The sequence below is a fragment of the Micromys minutus genome (assembly GCF_963924665.1).
Source record: "Micromys minutus genome assembly, chromosome: 20".
NCBI lineage: Eukaryota > Metazoa > Chordata > Mammalia > Rodentia > Muridae > Micromys > Micromys minutus.
Window position 1 is genome coordinate 8,421,249 of NC_137955.1, and position 21,142 is coordinate 8,442,390.

The window sequence follows — 21,142 nt, forward strand, 5'->3', positions numbered from 1 at the left end:
TTAGTCTCATATCAGTATTTATCCCAACGGTATCTATAATTACGGGCTAGTGTTTAATTTTGTTTCTTTCTTATATTCACAAATGGGTTGAAAGCTCATTTTTAAAACCCATCATTTATGGACCGTCACTTAGTATGTCACACACACTCAATGTGCTAAACTATGAAGTCAGTCGGACTTCTGTGTTCCTCCTCCAGTTTTGTCCATGGCATTTAAAGCTAGAAATACACAAACCACATGGCTTTCAGAATATAGTTCTAACCTCGACTAATGTTTAAAAACTGACCAATGGGACTGGAGACATGGCTCCATGGTTAAGAACACTTACTGCTCTTGCAGAGGTCCTGAGTTCAATTCCCAGCAACCACATGGTGCCTCACAATCATCTGTAATGGAGATACGGTGCCCTCTTCTGGAGTGTTTGAAGACAGTGACAGTGTACTCACTTAAAATAAATAAATAAATCATAAAAAAAAAAAAAAAAACCTGGCCAATGGGCTGGGAAGTGGCTTACTTATATAGCACCTGCCTGCTGTGCTTGGGATCCTGGTGCCCATCTGAGCACAAAGAGGAAGGGGAAGAACAGAGGCATACACCAGACCCCTATGCTGAGACTCTAGGAAGCCTCTGCTCCCTGACGGGACACTCTGAAGCACAAACTAGAGCTCTGTCTGATGTTCCCATGGACATACTGCACAGACACAGCAGTGACACATGACTATAATCCCAGGATTTGGGAGGCCAACGCAAGAGGACTGTCATGAGTTTAAGGCCAGCCCAGGGTAGCTTAAAACAAGAAAACAAGAAAAGATAACGCACAAACATGATTTGAGATCAGTTCAAGTAGCTCCAGGACCTTTACCTCGGTGCTCTCCACTGCCTCGTATGCTAAACTCACTGGAAAATGAAGGAAAACCAATGGTGATGAGAATTCTTTAGTTCCTCAAAAGTGACAAGCCCTGTCTGGTATAGTGGCATTACACCTGTAACATCAGAAGCAGGGATCCCAGGCCAGCCTGTACAGTATACACTCAAATCCCCAAAACAAACAAGAGTCCCAACTTAAAACAAGATTAAACTAGACAAACTGAAAAACACTTGTAACTTCAGTACTCACAAGACTAAGGAAGGAGAATCTGACATTTGCCACCAGATTAACCTACACAATAAGACCCTGTCATTAATAAAGTAATATATAATTAAGCTGGAAAATAGCTAACCACAAAGAAACTGGCATTTTCTCAGGAAGGCAAATATTAAAGAAAAACCAACCACCCTGAACAACCAGTACATTTTAAAATCATGTCAAAACTTCAATAGAAGTGTTTTATAAGAATGGTAACAAAAGAACAAGATGATCTCTACTATTATAATTTTCATGATATGGTTGTTTGAATAGGAATGACTCCCCTAGGCTCATATAAAATGCTTAGTCACCAGGGAGTGGTACCATTAGGAGGTGTGGCCTTATTAGAGTAGGTGCGGCCTTGTTGAAGGAACTGTGTCACTTGGCTTTGAAGCTTCAAATGTTCAATCCAGATCCCCCAGTGTCTGTCTCTGTCTCATTTTGTCTCCCTCTGTCTGTCTGCCCCACTCCCCGTTGCCTGCTAATCCAGATGTACAGCTCTCAGATCTAACACCATGTGTGCCTATGCTCTGCTATGCTTCCTGACCTATGAACCTGTAAGCCAGCCCCAATTAAGTATTTTCCTTTGTAAGAGTTGTTGTCATGTTGTCTCTCCTCAGCAATGCAAACCCTGAGACTCAGGAGAACATTACTGTAACAAAATCTGCTATCTGCACACAGAGTGAAAATTACACTAACTTTAAGAGTCTCTCCGCTCACCCCCCAAAGAACAGCAACTACCGAAAACATTTCTAAATAATGTACCCTAATCAAAAGATTATGATAAAAGGAACATTTTCTTCATGGTAGAATCAAAGTCATTAAAACAAGATTTTGCAAAAATCCTTTACATTTAAAACCTGACTCTAAAAATGTGTAAAAAAAGTCTTGTAATTCTGGCAATCAAAAGAATGGTTAGGGGTTGGAGAGATGGCTCGGTGGTTAAGAACACTGACTGCTCTTCCAGAGGTCCTGAGTTCAAATCCCAGAAATCACATAGTGGCTCACAGCCGTCTATAATGGGATCTGATGCCCTCTTCTGGTGTGTCTGAAGACAGCAACAGTGCACTCACATACATAAAATAAATAAATAATTATTAAAAAAGAATGGTTAGCTTGAGGGCAGGAGAGCAGAGGATCAGAAGTTCAAATCCTGTCTCAGTTACACAGTAAGCAGAAGTAAGAAGAGGCCTGGGGACCTGAGAGCCTGTCTCAAAAAACAAGATGGTGTGTAAGACGGCTCAGCAAGTTGGATCCACAGAACCACAAAAAGTGAAAAATGAGAAGAATCAAACACCACAATGTTATCCTTTGATATCTGCACACATCGTGTACAAATACACAATAAAAACGCAATACACTATTGTCCAGGTGAAGTGAGATAGAAATCATGAATCACTTTCCTCAGATGTGACACATTAAAGAACACATTTTGTTAGACAGACAGACAGTGCTGGGCTGGGCCAGCTCTCTGCACTCACACCCTCAGTGCTGGCTCACCCATGTGTTTACCATTAGGGCCAGCTGTCCTGTGCTCTCAGCCTTGGGGTGGCTCACCTGCACCCCAAGCACTAGGGTCAGCTCTGCTGTGCTGTCCAGGCAAGATTCAGGGCCTGCTCTCCGGAGTGCTGCAGCTGGTGAGGGGCAGAGCTACCTCTCCAAGCTCACTGAGCTGTGAGCAGCTTTCCTGACTGCCATAGATGGGGGCAGAAGGGATCACCTCTGTGCCCATGCCACCCAATGGCAGACTAGTGGTGGAGTCAGGTCTCCTACATTCGTACCCTCAGGGCTAGCACGCACACACACAGACACACAGACACATACTCCAAACCTGCAGGGAAAGACCGATCACTGGGAATGCCTGAATGACAGACTATAGTGCGGAAAGTAAGGAAAACCACAAAAAACAAACGATTTCCTATAAATACCTTAGTTTTCTGAGTCCTATCATAAGCTTTCTAATTATGTGCGGTTTTTCATAACCACCAAATGTGAGCAAGAACACCAAACAAACACCTTCAAATTCAGCAGTATTACATGGTACAGTCCAAAATGTCACCACATGCAATATGAAATTGTTATTTTGAAAGGTCAAAAGTAGCCAGATCCAAAACTGTACCAAAAGAAGTAGACAAAGTCACAGCTGGTAAAGACTGCCACCCCTGATCCGGCTGGGAGGGATATGTGGATGGGCTCATGGGTGTCACTACTGTAAGCTAGTGGGGTGTGTAGGTGACCCAGCACCTGAGAGATGGAGGCATGAAGAGCAGTAGTTCAGTCTCCTCAGCTGCACAGCAATTCTGAGGCCAGCTTAGATAATAAGAAACCGTGTCTTAAAACAAAATTCAAAACTGAGGGCTAGAGAGATGGCTCAGCAGTCACAAGCACTGACTGCTCTTCCAGAGGACCCAGGTACAATTCCTAGCACAAGTGCCTGAAACTCCAGTTACAGGTATAAAATCTTTACACAAACATACATACAGGTAAAACACCAATGCACATAAAAATATTTAAAGTTTTTTTAAAAAATTAAAAGATAAAAACTTGATCTATAGATGGTGGTACTGTTTTGTACAGCTTTGGAACTTTAGGGACTGTAACCACACTAGCAAAATTAGTACAGTGACTAGTCTGAGCTCTCACCTTCCTGACCCACCAAGATTTAAAAAGCCTCTACCACATATGCCTGTCAACGTCAACTCTGCTTTCTCTGCCAGGATGGACTGAGACCAGCAGCCAAAAGGAACTCCTCCCGTAAGTTGTCTCTGTTGAGCATCATCACTAATACGATCCTTCAGTTGTCTCTATCTCACATCCATCAACTATCTACATGCCATCCTGCTTTCTAGTTTAACACTGTACCACAGCTGCTCTAACAATCTCAAACCAAATCTTTGCTTTCAACATGCTTCCTAACACAAGCATCCTCAATGACATCTAAGTGAGCTTTCAATACATATCACTGCAGTTTAGATTAGAACGATTTCAAAATCTTTCCAAAAATATTAATGCAAGGAAGGTGATAGTCATTTTATACAAGTATCATTATTTTCATAATCAAATGAAATGATGTTAAACACTTACATCATAAAATAGCTTTCTGTCAGCAGCCAGGCGTTTAGACGCCAATGTCTTGGTAACATGGTAGAAGGTAAGCAGTGCTCGGTGCTGCCGAAGATCGTCTTGGACTTTAACAGACTCTACAAGAGTGGGAATGAGCTCGGGCCACTGCCTAGGGCAGTCTAACCGGGCAACTTTTGCAATCAGCACTGCAATCTGGGTTGCAATCTAAAGACAGAAGAAATCATGAGAAATAACTATATATCAAGGCCAGGGATAAATATACACTCATGTTTTGAAATTATGTCTAAGGAATTAACTATGTTGAATAAATATTGTTAAAACTACACTAAACAACTTAATGCAGTGGTTTGAGTCAGGGACCTAACATGAAACTCAGAACCGCCTCAAACTCTCCACTCAGCTTATCTTTTATGTTTCCCACTGACCTGGTTTATTGGTTCATTAAAGTTGGTGATGAGACCTGCACGCAATGTTGACTTTTCTTCTTCTGACAGAGCACTGTAAAAAAGAAAAATTATTATGCAGGAGAATGCCACCCAGTAGCAAGTAAGTCAAGAACTGCTATAAATTTTTAACAACAAAACACCTTTAAATATAAGATTATCTGCTTAGCTTTAAATAGAATCATTACCATTTCTTAAATGTTGGCACACATCAAGTGTGAAGCCTAAAGTTCCATATAATACAGTAATATACAGAAAATAAAATAAATCCAGAGTAATAATACAGTATGTTATGCTCACCTTTACAAATGTAAAAAGTTTTCTACAAAAAAAATTAATAGATACAGACTTCTGATTTCTTTTATAACTCATCCTATTAAATTTTACCCATAGGAACTAGAGATGATGCAGTGGTTAAAGTACTAGCTGCTTTTCCATAGGACCAGGTTCAATTCCCACAACCCACACAATAGCTCCTAGGTATCTGTAGGTACACAGATATACATGCAGGCAAGCAGGCAAAACAGCCATACATATAAATAAAATTTTAAATTTACAAGTAGAGATTCCAAATCAAAAAATGGTTGTTAGAAAATTTTTTAAAAATGAATTAACTAGATGGCAAGATAAGGCAACAGGAAAGGGCCCTTGCAGTCAAGCTTCACAACACAGACTCACAGGTAAAGAAAAAAAGTATTACAAACTGTTCTCTGATCTTCAACTGGCACTCATGTACTAGCACATAAGTGCAAGTGCCACGCACACATGTGCGCGCACACACACAAGAAACAAATGTAAGCAGCAACCACAAGAAACCTACTGATTGAGTATCAGAGTGAACACCCTCAGTCCTACTACTCTGGAAGCATATGCAAATAGACTTCTGATTTCGAGCCTAGACTGATCTACGTAATGAGTTCCAGGCTAGCCAAAGCTATATAGTAAAACCTTGTCTCAAAACACGGATTAATTAATTAACTTGGTCTTTAATTTTACATCTTTGGAAAGGATAAACATAATACTAAAAATTTCTGCTACATAAAAAAAATTTCTGCTACATAAAAAAAATTCTCTAAACAGAGAAGGTACTATGAATTTTATATATGTTGAATGTTAAATTGATTCAATAGTTTGACATTTTTATATCTTTCCTGTTTTTGAAACTGGGTGTATTATGGAGGCCAAACTGGCCACAGACTCAAAATCCTGTCCAAGTCTCCCAAGTGTTATAACAGATGTGTGTACTAAGTACCACTATGTCTAGCTTTTGTATTATCTATTTTAAATTAAATTTTAATCATTGTAATGTTTCTCATTCTGCCTATGATAATGTATCTAGTATGAGACAAATTATTCCAGAAATCTTAATCTCACACACATTATATATACATATATACACACATGTGTACACACACACACACACACACACACACACACACAATTTTAAAAAATTTAGGGCCAACAAGATTCCTCTATGAGTAAAAGAGAGTTCTACCTAAAGCCTGACAAGTAGTTTGGTTCTTCAGGACCCACATGAAGGTGGGAGGAGAGAGTAACTGCACAACACCATCCTCTGACCTCCACAGGCAGGCCATGCATATGCACACCCACGTCAGGCATGCACACACATACTAATAAACAGTTTATAAAAGCAAAGCATATATTATGAGCTAAATTATATCTCAAAATTAAATGTTTAAGTCCTACAACCCAAGTATCTTTGAGTACAAGTTCATTTGGAAATATTACAGCCTTTGTAGACAAAAATCATTTTGCATTGAAGGGCTCTATGCTAATATTAGAATTTTTCCTTGTTATTGATTTGTTTTGTTTAGACACAGGGTCTTGATAAATAGTCTAGGCTAGCCTGAAAATTGCTATGAAGCCCAGAAGGCCTTGAACATAAATCCTACATCAGTCTCTCAAGTACTAGGATTACAAGCCTGAACCTCTATACCTAGCCTGGTGCCCTATAGAAGAAAATGTAAACAGAGAAACATATCACTTGCCATAGATCATGAGACAATAGGGACAAAGATTAGAAACATTCAATCACATGCCAAGAAACACCCAATATTGCTGGCCACAACCAGAAACTATCAACGACTAATCAATCCTATGGGTCCTCAAAGGGCTTTTTTTTTTTTTAACTTTTGGATTCCAGCTATCTAATCTGTAAGAGAATAAACCTGGGTTATCTATAAACATTCAGCGTGTGGCATGGCAGCCTAAGGAAAAAGAACCCCAAAACAAAACAGGCCGTCAGGGCAGAGGAACTCGATCTCAGCAAGAAAAGACTGCATGTGATGAGCCAATATATCCTCCCTTTGGTACCTAGCCAGGAAAAAATAAAAGCTGAAAGCAGCAGCCAAGACTATGGTGCAAAAGAGAGATTTCAACCAGCCTTGCAGTACTAGAGAGGCAAAGAACTCAAGGTCAACAGAAAGCAGTATCTCAGGAGACAAACACTCAAAGCTTATAGTTAAAACCCCAGGAAGGCTCTAACTTGAGGCAAACAGTAAACCAAAAACCAAAACAACAAAAACACCCTTAGCTACATCAAGGTTCAGGTCATATTCTATCAACTTACCTAAATTGTTTCTTATGAAACACAGACATTAAAGCCTCTCCAACTGTAATTATACCCTGTTAGCATCCAATCAAAACTTATTATGTATACCCAAAAAACTAAACATGACTAAATCCAAAAGACAAGTAGACACTATAGTTACCAAGCCACACTTAAAAGTAACTTTTTTTTTACAATAGAGAACGTTTAAAATGAACTGTTTTATCAGATGAAGAATTTCACTGGACAATCAGAATCCGTTTCTTAAGTATCAAAAAGAAATCCTAAAATGAAGAACAGTAAGTGAGTGGAAATATGCAGATTAAAGCAAGATAAGAAAAACAGGTAGCTCTGACTGAGCATCCAAGAATCAGAAACAGGAGGACAAGGAGTTCAAGACCAGTCTGGCTCAAACATGAGACCCTGCCATAAATTGATAGACAGAAAGACAGACAAGCAAATAAATGAATGAGTCAATGAGTAAGTGGAGCAGAAGAAAGAGAAAAGGTGATAGTGAAGGGAATAAAAACTGGAAAGGCAAGCCCACAAATGCTGTTGATTAGTGACTCACCCTGGAGTGTAAATACAGACACTATGGGCCAGTGGGACAGCTCAAAGGCACATCACTAAGCAATGACAGCCTGAGCTCAAGTCCTGAAACTCACATGGTAGTACAAAACCAACTGCAAGTTGTCATCTGACTTCCATACATGTGCCACAGAATGTGCTCAACCAGACACAGACACACACACACACACACATATTTAATGATAGAGAGACAGATTGGATGGATGGATGGATGGATGGATGGATGGATGGATGGATGGATGAATGGATGGACGGACAGACGGATGGGTGGAGTTAATGGGAAATATGTAAGGAACTAAGGTACCCATAACAATATTATACAGGAAGGCTTAAATAGAGCTGAAGTATGATTATGAGGCTCTTACATTAAGTACAAAAGCAGTGTGTTAACACATGGGTACACTCTAATGCATGACAGGTGCAATGGTATTCACCTGAACTGTAAAGTTGTGCTAAACAAGCTTTCAAAGAGAAGTGAACTAATAATAATCTCAAGTCAGACTCAAGGATAAATAGGGAATGAAAACAGGAGGCAAAACAAAAACTGACCAGGCTAATGTAATTCTAGCACTTGAGAGGTAGAGGCAAAGGGTCAGAATTTCACAGCCAGTCTCTGATACACAGTGTGGCTAGAAAAGATCCTGTCTTTAAAAACTAAAATAAAGTCATATATGGTGGCTCACACCTTTAATCCCAGCTGAGTTCAGATAGGTAAATCTAGCCAACCTGATCTACACAGCAAGTTTCAGGACCACCAGTGCTATACACTAAGACCCTGTCTCAAAAAAAGGGGGGGCTGGAGAGATAGCTCAGTGGTTAAGTTCAAACATCCTGAGTTCAAATCCCAGCAACCACATGGTGGCTCATAGCCATCTATAATGAGATCTGATGCCTTCTTCTGCTGTGTCTGAAGACAGTGTACTTATATATAATAAATCTTTTAAAAAATCAAAATAAATACTAAAACAAAAGTAAATAAAAATGTATTTGAAAACTCTAACAGGCGTATGTGTACACGATATCAACATTCAGCAGTATTTCTAAAAGTGAATGAGTGGGTGGCAGACTTGATTCCAATCACTCTGTACTTACATTAAATGTTATAGGCACAATACCAAAATAGTGCCCATGTTGGATAAAAGCAAACCCACAGGCTACAGAGATGTTTCAGTGATTAAGAGTATGTGCTGCACTTAAAGAGGACAAGAGTCTGAGTCTCTGCACACGTCAGGTAGCTCACAGCTGCCTGTAACTCTAGCTCCCATGGACCCCATACCCTCCCAGACACCTGCACACATGCACATGCACATGCATGCACATACAAACATTTTTAAATAAAAAAGCTATTTGCTACTTATAAAAAATACCTGTAAATGAAACAAAGTAATAGTAAAAAAGATATAACATATACCAGCACCAACCACAGAGATAACAAGCAAATATTAACCATAATGTAGCTGCTGGGGCTCTATCAATGTCAGACAAACTAGATTGTAGGTCCAAACTCATGACTAATGCTGAAGGAGGAAATGTTCATAATAGAATCTTGAGTACCTGTGAATCTATGTCAACCTCATATACAGAGAGCAAAGTCTACAGAAAAAGAAAGAGTAGGCAAGTACATATATTGTGAGTTTGGCAAACTTTTCAGAAAACGTGGGAAAAGTCAATAAATACAGAAGTCTTAAGTAGTATAATTCACAGATCTTAGATACCTGACATATACAAAACAGAATCCCCAACTGCAAAACACAGTTTTCAAATGCTTCTAAGTCATTAATTATCCATCTTAAAGTATTTTGGTTAAATAAAAAATATTTTTTAAAAAAATCAATAATAAAAATTACTAAAAATCTCCACATTTAAAAATGAGGCAAACATGTGGCTCTCTGCCTACTTCACATATTCACTGAGCACCACAATCAATCCTTACAGCAAATCTTCAAAATAAACCTGCACTTAAATTCAGGCTTTATCTCAAATAGAAACAGACAGCATCTAATTATGGCCCAGCTAAATTGAATGATGTATGAAAATAACATATAAGCTTAAGTTAGTTGATTCTCATCCTGTGAAAATAATGGTTAGAATAAGAACTACATAAAACTAACAGCAACACCAGAAACTTTTCAGTGCTTCAAATCTGCAGCTAAGATCAATTCCTAACCTGCCAACCTTTCGACCTTTTTAAGTGCATTAATCTTCATACCCACTTTTATCAATACAGTAGAAGACAATGCGACTAATCCTATGACTCCTTCCAATCTAGATTTAGACTACTTTAGCCAGGCGGGGTGGCATGTGCCCGTAATCCAAAACTTCAAGAGGCACAAGCAAGGGTTTAGCTCTAAGTTCCAGGCTAGCCTGGTACACAATTTCTCATCATTCATTGTTCAATTTCTCATACAAATCATCAATTACCCCTGAAATAAAAAAGGGTTAGCTTCATACTAAAGTTCGGCCTGAAAACACTCCACTTCTTTCTGATACTGTTCAAGGGTAGGCTTTACAGGTGCTTTGAAATATTCAGAATAAAACAATTTAAATTACTTATCCAAATAAAAACCTATAGAGTTTTAGTGCCACCTACTGGAGAGCACAGCTTATGTTATTTATTCAGCAAAATCCATTTTCTAACAAAATTCCATAAACTACATTATGTGTAAATTCTTAAAATGACTCTTCTCACTTTAGCCTTACATTACAGTTAAAGGAAACTGTAAATGTATGGTACCCATCCATTCTTCCCAGAGAAAATGCATGACACAGAAATGAAGATTCATTGAATGCAGACATAATATGGGATTTACTTTTCAAGAATCAAAACATTTTACTTAAGAGGATCACTCAGCTTGATCCTCAAAAGCTGAATACTAAGACAGGCAGTCAAAACACAGGCAGGAACGCATGCATGGGAGGAGGGGGACACAAACCCATGTAGAGAAACCATGATATGGTTGTTAAACTGTGCAAATATGTTTCTTCAGTAGTTAACACACTTGTTTTCTTTTACACATCAAATGCTTTGCACATCTCCATGTCGTCCTTACACAAAGACCATGCTCACTTCTCTGCTGTCCCAACTTAAGCACTTGTGCAATTCTTGTGTATACACAGGTACCACCTCATTCTTCTTCCATTTGGAACGGATTACACTTGGGGCCAAGAGAACTTACTGAGGTGCTACACGTCTCCAGTAACGATCAATTCCATGTTTAAAATACAGCACAGCAAGCCACCTTACATTTATATCAAGGGTGTGATTCGTAAAAATATTCTGTGAATAAAAAACAATTGTATTAGAATAAACATGCAGCCATTTAAAAACATAATTAACATGTTAAAATAAAGCATGGATTTGTCTGCTTTACTTTTTGTGGGTCTGTACTATTAAATGTGTGTCCATGTTCACTGTCTGGATGCCAGAGGACAATGTCAGGTGCCACCCACTCCCTTTTCAACCAGGGTTTCTCAAGGGCCTGGATCACCAGTTCCTGCGACCATCCTGTCTTGGGCTCCACGACACCTGTCATTTTTACATTGAGTTCTGAGGATCAAACTAAAGTCCTCCTCATATTTGTGAGGCAAACACTTCACCAAGCAGCCCTTCTGTTTGATTCCTGAGAAAATACCTTGACTACCTCAGGTTCTCCAATATGCATTGCTACACAGCCAATACTGACCTTGAACTTTATGCCTCCACCTCCAGATGCTGCATCACAGGTGCACACTACCATGCTCAGATGAAACATCACAGGTGTGCACCACCACACTCAGATGCTGCATCACAGGTGCGCACCACCACACTCAGATGCTGCATCACAGGTGTGCACCACCACTCACTCAGCTCATGAGATACTGAGGAATGACCCCAGGGTTTCATGTGAGATCAGTACTCTACCAACTGACCTACAACCTCCACCTAAATTTTTTATTTACTTTGCTTAAATTTCACCACTACATATATCATATTGATATATTCTTAAAATATACTTCTACAATGTAACATTAAGAAAGGACTATTTAGCCAGGTGTTACTGTAACCCCAGCATTTGGAGTGCTCAGGCAGGTGGCAGTCAGTAGATTATCCTAAAGCTGTTTGTATTTTAATGTTAATTCCACTTCCCCAAGAAGGGCTCCAAGGGATCCTACCCATTTTAAATAGTAAAATAAAGGAAAGCCAATGACTGGGCAGGGGCGAAGGAAGAGAGGGCTGAGAGGTCTGAAGTGGTCAGAGAACAGGGTTAGAGGTCATGACAACATGAAGATTCCCAAGGACCAGCTGGACCCAGGTGGGATTTATTGGTGTTAAATAGCTATGAACATTAAGGATTTTACAGGTCTAATATCTCATACAGAAGGGAAGTTTGTATCTTTGTCTATCTGATGCAATCTTGTTGTGTAGAGGGTTTGTGGATTGAGAGTTGAATATATAAACCTGTATGAAAAGCTATCGGGCTACAGAGTTGTGTTTGTAGGATTTTGGGGTAGAGAAACACCCAGGGACAGAGGCAGAGAGTAGGCGGTAGAAAACTGCCAGGGAAGTGAGTTGCCTGGACAAGTTGGGCCATGGTAACAGCTAAGACTAGGAGGTACCAGAGAAGAGTGCAGCTCCAAACTAAAATCGGGCCTGATAAACCACTTTTATTTCTTAATATTTACTGCAACAGCTTCTCAAGGTACAGGTCAGCCTGAGATAAACAGTGAAAGCCTGGGATAAACAGAAGATAGCACGTGTATTCCATAGCATTCCACTAAGTTTAACCAACAGTTAAAGTATGTAATTTAATTCATTATACTATTCTTTAAAGTATGTTAGAAATTTTCCTTGATAAGAAAAATTGGAAGTATCGGGGCTGGAGAGATGGCTCAGCGGTTAAGAGCACTGCCTGCTCTTCCAGAGGTCCTGAGTTCAAATCCCAGCAACCACATGATGGCTCACAACCATCTGTAATGGGATCTGATGCCCTCTTCTGGTGTGTCTGAAGACAGCTACAGTGTACTCACATACATACACTAAATAAATAATTCTTTAAAAAAAAAATTGGAAGTATAAAATACAAAGTACCCAGGCATGGTGACACACACACAATGTCCCAGCACTTAAGAAGCAAATTCAAAGCCCATGTGTTCCAATCTAGCCAAGGATACACAAGATCTTGTCTCAAAACTAGATAGATAGATGATAGACAGACAGACAGACAGATAGATACAGACAGACAGACAGATATAGAGAGATAGATAGATGCCTCCACAGCATTTTCAAAGAACCTAAAAGTCAAAGTCTTTACTTTGTTAATATGTGCTTAAAACTGTGATGGTTACTCTTGTTAGGATCCAGACTCACCTAGGACACAAGCCTCTGAGCATGTACATAAGAATTATCTTGATTAGGATGGCCTCTGGTCATGCATGTGATATATTACTTAGATTTCATTAACTGAATTGAGAAGACCTACTCTAAAAGTAGGGGACACTGTTGCTAGGCAAATATCCTGGACCACAGACACAGGAGAATAACTCACTATATTCTGCTTCCTGAGCATGGACTCATGTGACCAGTGGCCTCAAGCTCCTGCTATCATTTCTTCCCAACCATGATGGAATGGATTCTTGCACTGTGAATGAACCTCAATAAACTTGTCCTTCCATTAAATGGCTTTGCTGGAGTGTTTTATCACAATAGGAAAGGTAACTAAATAAGAAAACAATAATCTATTCCTCAATAACAAGACTACTTACCAACACAATCACAATTATGGGGCTAGAGAAATTGTTCAACAGTTAAGAACACTAGGATTCAGTCCCCAGAATACAAATGGAAGGTCACAACCACCCGTAACTGCAGTTCCAGTGGGATCTGATGACCTCTTCTGGCCTCCACAGGCACTGGATGCACATGGTACATAAATACATACACAGGCACACACTCATAAGATAAACACCATCATGCTTACAAATGAGTCCAACAGCACTTTGTTTGTTCATTCAACAAGGTCTCTCTGTATAGCCTGGGCTGGAAGTTACTATGTAGACCAGGATGGCTGCAAACTCACAGAAGTCCACCTGCTTCCATCCTGAGTGCTGGGAGGACAAGTATGTACCACCACACTGGCAAAAGAGCACTTTTAATGATGCAAGGTGAGATGTGTCATAACAATCTATGTTAGTCCAAGATTACTGCTTTGTACAATGGTGGCCAACTATGAAAACAAAGATGCAGTTAAACTATGCAACATGATCTTGATAGCCAATGGGGAGACTTCTATTGCCCAATAAGTCCTAAAACGGTTAGTCTGGGGAACTAGGGAGATGGCTCAGTGGAAACAAAAGCCTGTTAACCTGCAGAGGGCTTGGACTGAGCTCCTAATACCCGTATCAGACAGCTCACAACTGTCAATAATTCCAGGAGGATCCAATGGCCTCTTCTGGTCTCTGAGGGCATCAAGCACAAAGAGTGAATCTCTTTTAAATTTGACACGGTCTGAATAGGCTAGACATCTCACAGGTCATCTGTCCTGCTTATGCAGTTACAGCTTTTCTGAAACACGCTTCTTGTAAAGCAAGAAAAGCAAAGCATGTTGTACTTCCAACTTTGCTTGAATCACAGCAATCAGGAGGCTGGGATAAAATGATCAAAAAGTTGAGTCCAGCCTAGGCTACATAGTATATAAGAAACCAGCTTGAATTCATAGACCTTGTCTACAACTAAGTCTTTGTTTAGGTATCTCCTCAGCTGAGTACACGGTATATATACATATATGCAGGCAAAACACTTATTCACATAAAACAAATTTTTAAAAAGTCCTAGTCCAAACCAGGCATGGTGGTACTTATATTTAATTGTAGCACTTAGGAAGCAAAGGAAGATGTATCTCTGTGAGTTCCAGGCCAGCCAATACTAAACACTATGATCAACCCTCCAGTATAAAATAGAATTTTAAAATAGTAACCCAGTGCCCCTGCTCCCTCTGTTAGCCCATGCAAACCCCCATCTCTATCTCCATCTTCCTCAGTACAACAGTGTGGAGAGTGGGTGTGGTGGCAGTCCAAAGATGGCCCTTGGGACTCTGGCCAAGTCTTGTGACTAGCACCCGACTTCCTCCTGCCCCCGAGATTAGCCACTCCACCAGGCGCACCCATGACTCGAGATCAGGCCAGATGACAAGAACCTATGAACTGCAGCCACGCAACATGGACTGAGGAGGTGGAGTTGAGAGAGGATAAAAGGGACTGCACTTGGGGGCGGAAGGAGAGAGAGAGAAGGGGAGACAGAAAGATTTTCACTGGCATGCTGTAAGGTTCCTGAATAAACCGCTTTGAGAAGAACGCTGTGTCGTCGCTCCTTTTCTGCTGGTCGGAGACGGTAGTGACATGAGAGTTGATAGAAGTCTATGAGTGATAATGTGTTGGGGTAACCTTTCTTCACCTTGTGTGAAGGTGTGTCTCTATAGTTTCAATTGTTAATTCTATACCAGTAGAGAACTAAGTGCTGCCAGGGTTCTGGTACGGTCATTTCTATGGCACATTACGGACTTTTCTAGTTTGTAAATATTTGTCCTCCTTCGCCTGCCTAGAAACAGACCAGAGGTTGTCTCCCTACTGATTGTTATTATAAGAGCTGACAGCAATGCCTAGAATGGGAAATAGGGATGGAACTCCCAGGCAAAGAAAATGATAGCACAGGGGAAGAATAAATGGTAGTGGAGCCAAGAAAGGTATACAGCTAGCCACAGGGCTGGCTATAAAACAGATTAAGTTAGATGAGCTAGTTGGGAGACTGCCCTAATAATAATCCTAAACCTTAAACTATAGAAGCCTCTGTACCATGACTTATACTGCTGGTGAATGTAAGAAAGTCTCAGTATATTAACTGGCTATGTAGACCAACCTACCCTCAACCTTAAAATCCTCTTGTCTCACTGCAACATGAGTTCTGGGATTATGGGGCTACCATGCCCTATTCAAAAACTATTTTATCCTCAATATTCAGAAGGCTGAGGCAAGAAGCATTCAAAACTAGCCTGTTCTAGGAAGCAAACTGCACACCAGCCTAGGCTAGAGTAAAACTCTATCCTTTTTAAAGCTTGAGCTGGGGATGTAAGTCAACTGGGAGAATGCTTGCCTACTATGCATAAAGCTCCAGGTTCTTCTCCACCACCTTATAATCTGAGTGTGATGCAGCAGGCTTGTAACCAAATACTTGGGAAGTGGAGGCCGAAGAATCAGAAATTCAAAATCATCCTTGATTACGCTGTATGTTGAAGCCAACCCAGGAATAACAAGACCAAGTCCAAATGTATGTATGTATGTATGTATGTACTTGTATATATATGTACATGACTCTCTATAAAGTCGTGACTCACCCCTTTAGCACATATAAGATAGCCTACATATCAGATACTTACATTATGATTCATAACAGCAGCAAAATTACAGTTATGAAGTAGCAATGAAATGATTCTATGGTTGGGGTCAGCACAACGTGAGGAAGTGTAGTCAAGGGTCAGAGCATTAGGAAGGTTGAGGACCACTGCTCCAGAGTAATCCGAGCAGCTGAAGCCATGCATGCAGCAGTTTAAACAAATGTCTACGTATGCAGCCTAGGTGAGGTGGCAAATGCCTGTAATGCCAACACTGGGGGCCAGAAAGGAGGATCGCTAAATTTGAAATCAGTACCTCTCATACAACAAGATCTGGTCTCAATCCCCTCTCCCAAAGACTTTAAATACCCAAACGCATATATACTAATAAATAAAAATACTTTATAAAAATGCACCAATATAACAATGTATAAAAAAATCAGGCAAAATGCAAAAACAAAAAAGGAGGAAAAATCAGCTTAAGCAGTTATTAGTAATTCATATTCTTTCAGGAGATGGCGGCAATGTCAGACTGGGCTACATAAAACCCCTGCCTCAAGAAAAAAAAAAGGCAAAACAGAAAGTATAAAAGATCCTCCATCTAAAAATATTTAAATTTCTTGATGGAAAAAAAATCGACAATATTTTGCCAGTCATGTGGGCAAATGCCTTTAATTCTAGCAACCAAAAGGCAGAGACAAACCAGTACCACTGTGTTGGTGGCCAATCTGGTCTACATACCAAGTTCCAGGAAACCAGGGATACACAGCGAGACCTGTCTCAGCAAAACCAAAAACAATGTTTTAAAATGAAATATAGGGTACAAAAGGAGACCAGGTCAATGGCGACTCCTTGCCTAGCATGCACTAGACCTTAGATTTGCTCTCTATCACAGGAAAAAGCACCTAGTAAAAGAAAAAGACTATTCAATCCTACTGAACATGGTATTTCTAAGCTGATGCTGAGCAGCTCCAAGTAAATTCACTGAGATAGAGATGAAGAAAAGATGCTACCTACTGTCTTGATGTCAGTACCGATGTAGCCAAACTGAAAAATCATCACAGTCTCATACTTTCTCAAGGGACACTGAGAATATATCCTGTCCAGTTTCTTTTACAGAATGACTGCTTAGACAATAAAAGCAGAAAGTCATTAATCAACCACAAAAAACAGAGCTAAAGAAAGTGACTTCCTCTATTAAAAGTTTACATTAAGCTAAGCAGTGGTACTGCTCACATTTGATCCCAGCACTTAGGAGGCAGAGGCAGGTGGATTTCTTTGAGTTTAAGGCCAGCCTAATCTACAAAGTGAGTTCCAAAACAGTCAGGATTACACAGAGAAACCCTGTCCCCCCCCCAAAAAAAAAAAAAAAACAGAACAAAGGTTTTAACTAAATTACAGTAAGAAGGAAAAATCTGGGGCTGGAGAGATGGCTCAGTGGTTAAGAGCACTAACTGCTGCTCTTCAGAGGTCCTGGGTTCAAATCCCAGCAACCACATGGCAGCTCACAACCATGTATAATGGGATGTGATGCCCTCTTCTGGTGTGTCTGAAGACAGCCACAGTGTACTTATATATAATTTTTTTAAAAAAAGAAGGAAAAATCTAAAATGTTGATTCATCAAAAATTACTTGTGAAACACCCTCAGCCTTATATTACTGTGATGATGGTGACAATGGCAACCAAATGTCTGGATCAGTTTCTGTAAGTTTATAAATCTCCATAGTTACAGAACTATGAAAATAATGGTGTCTCACTTCATTAAAAAATAAACTACTTCAAGAACTACTTACCAGCAACACAGAGTAGAAACCTGGCTGAGTCTCCCACTGCTTCAGCTGCTCCTCAGCTGGTTTTAAAACAGCAGTATCCTGACTGGTGGCCTGTGTTAAGACCTGAAGAACTACAGAGCTGGCACTGTTGAGATCCATGGGAGCCTGCAATGATAAGTTAGCACACTTGAATACACATATTATTTGTATTATATATAATACAAGAATGCACAGTAACATAAATGGAAGAAAAACTACAGGGTTTGAAAAGTACTTTCTCCTATTCACCCAGGTTCCGACTTCTACCCTTTCTATATGCTAGCAACTTAGAACTCCCATAATTCCAACTCTTATATATGTCAATCTATTTCTAAAGAAAATTGTCTTTTATTGTTTCACAAAGTAAACATAAAATAAAACTGGAAAGCCCACATACACAAAACCTTAAGTTTCCAAATTCTGACTAAATACTATTTCCTAGAAAGCCAGAGGCAACTGGGATCCTTCTTCCTCAGCCTCCCCTCCCTTAATGTTATCAAAATCATTGATGAACAGGGCATGGAGGGGAGATGCATATTCAATAATACTTGAAAATAAACTGAGTTAAAGCGCAATCCTTGAATATAGCAGGGATATCTCAAAAACACAGGAGAGATATGTAATGTGATAATGACTACGTACCTTCCCAGTTCATATCCTGAAATCTAATGCCTAATTCTGATATTTGGAGCTGAGACGTTAGGTAGATATAGACCATCAGGATGGACCCTGAGTTCAAGGCGAGCTTGGTCTATGTAATGAAACCCCGTAACAGACTAGAAGCAAGGCCAGCAAGACCTTTCAAAGGTCTACCACAAGCCTGATCTGATGGCCTGCATTCAAATTCCAGGACCAACATAGTTCAGAGAATCAACTCCCACAAAGTAAGCTGTCCTTACTTTGAGGAGGTAGTATCTTGGAAATAACTATAATAAACAGTTTACCATAGAATGATACCAACCTCTCAACACAAGTCCTCAAAAATTCTAAAGGTAAACATTGCTTTCTGCCAACACTTTCAGTTACAAGTTGAGATAGTTTAAAACAGATGTTCTAATTGGAAAGACACTGTCAACTTAAAGGGCAGATGATTAAAGTGCTAGAATAATTTTGTTTTGCCTGAAATAGTCTCTATGTAGCCCCAGGTGCCTAGAATTTGTTACGTAGACCACACTGGCTTCAAACTGAGAGATCTGCCTAACTCTTCCACTAGTGTTCTAGGATTAAAGGTGTATACCACCACAGTTCAAAAGAGCCAGGGTTAAATATTCCCAAGTAGATTTCTGAGAATCAAGAGTTCTAGACCAGCCTGGACAACTGAGCAAGACTCCTTCACATTTTTAAAGGGGATGGGATATAATTTAGTACATCACTTGCCTGTTATGCACAGGGATCTGGGTTGTATACATATGTGTATGTAAGACAATGAAAAAAGAGTCCATGAATTTGAAAGAGAACAAAGAAGAGGATATAGGAGGGTAGAAAGGGAAGGGGAAATGATGGTAATTATAATAAAAATCTCAAAAAAAAATTTTTTTTTAGAAAGAAAGCAAGCTCGCTAACAAGCAAGTGAACCAACCATGGGGCTGGAGCAAGGCTCAGCAGTTAAGAGCACCTGTTGTTCTCACACAAAACTCAAATTTGGATCATAGACATCAGGCAGTTTATAACCACTGGTTGAGGATTCTATTCCCTCTTCTGGCCTCCACAGACACACACACAACCAAAAACATAAGACAAATAAAAAATTTAAAACAGAAAAGTTATTATATTAGAAAACGTAAAGAAAAGACAGTTTATGAACTTAAACTTCTTTCTTGAGACAGGATCTTACAGCCCAGACTGTTCTGGAACTTACTATGTAGACCAGGCTGACCTAGAACTCACAGACATTCATCCACCTGCTTCTGCCTCTACAGTGGAAAATTAAAAGTGAGAAGGAAAAGAAAGAAAAAAAGGAAAGGAAAGGAAAACCTTAATATTAGTGCCAGACTTGTAATCCCAACAACACTCTGGAGACTAAGGCAGGAGGATCATGAATTCAAGGCCAGCCTAGGTTACATACATAGCCAGATCTTGGAAGAAAGAAAGGGAAAAGTAGAGAAGGTAGAAGAGGAAAAAAGGGGGATGACCACTTGCAGAGAAGAAAAAAAAAAATAGCCCTGACTGTAGCAAAACTGCTCGATTCCCTGGGTGAGTCACCACACTCTTCTATCCCAACTAGCTCTAAAGTGCTAGTGATGAGCAGTAGTACTCAAGTTAGTTCAGGGCAAACATCACCTTCTGTGGACATGTCCACTACATGCTGACAGATCTTCTAAGCAGGAAAACTCCCCACAGACATGGCAATAGGGCCATAGGATGGGGGCAATTCTTTCCAGGTGACCCTAGTTTGTATCACGTTAATAACCAAAGTGAAGCGTAACAATCCCTCAACCCAGACTTTCTAATGTCTGACAGCCTTAATCTTTCTGTGTAACACTGCTGAAAACCTGACCTGTTAGTATGTCTACATAGTTACAGTACAGCCTCTCAATTTGAATTTAATGGCCAGGGAATGGAGACTTGAATTTGCACAAAGTGTATCCTAGAAACTAGAATAGAACCTAGCCTAGAGTAATAATGTTATGGAAGTGTGGGTCCAAGACTCACAGCTGCTCTTTAACCCATAGGGTTCTGGGCAGCTGCCATCTCAGTCTCTTTTCTGTATTACCATTTTTGGTTTAAATAAACTAGATAGTAACAGCAGCAACAACAACCCCAAAAAGCTGTTAAATGAATTTGGCCAAATACAGTGACACTTGAAATCTCAGTACCCAGAAGACACAAACATCATCTAGTTCAAGGCCACCACAGTCTATGTAGTGAGTTTCAAACCTCCCAAGACTACATACTAAAAAGCATTACCTCAAAATAAAAACAACAAAAAGTAATCAATCAATTTTTGAATAATGCTTGGTCTCTACTATAGTTGAGTAAAACAAAAGCAGACAAGCCCTTTTCAAGCCTCCTCAGTCTAAGCTTCACAGAACATAATATTCCTAATATTACTCAGATAATTCCACCTGCATTTACAGTCTTTAACAATAAAAACCTCTATTGGCCCATGCACCACTATGAAAGAAATACACCATAGGACTCTTTGCATGCAATTCTA

General features: G+C 39.8%; 1 protein-coding gene across 1 annotated transcript in view; it reads right to left on the reverse strand.

Moving 5' to 3' along the window:
- Positions 1–21,142, reverse strand: part of IPO11 (importin 11) — a 138,285-nt gene that overhangs the window by 111,250 nt on the left and 5,893 nt on the right. The window contains exons 2-5 of the mRNA XM_080933618.1: positions 17,968–18,111; positions 10,987–11,087; positions 4,636–4,708; positions 4,211–4,414 (exon numbers count right to left, since the gene is read on the reverse strand). Coding sequence (XP_080789744.1) covers positions 4,211–4,414; positions 4,636–4,708; positions 10,987–11,087; positions 17,968–18,105 — 516 coding nt within the window. The 5' untranslated portion in view covers positions 18,106–18,111. The remainder of the gene's footprint in view (positions 1–4,210; positions 4,415–4,635; positions 4,709–10,986; positions 11,088–17,967; positions 18,112–21,142) is intronic.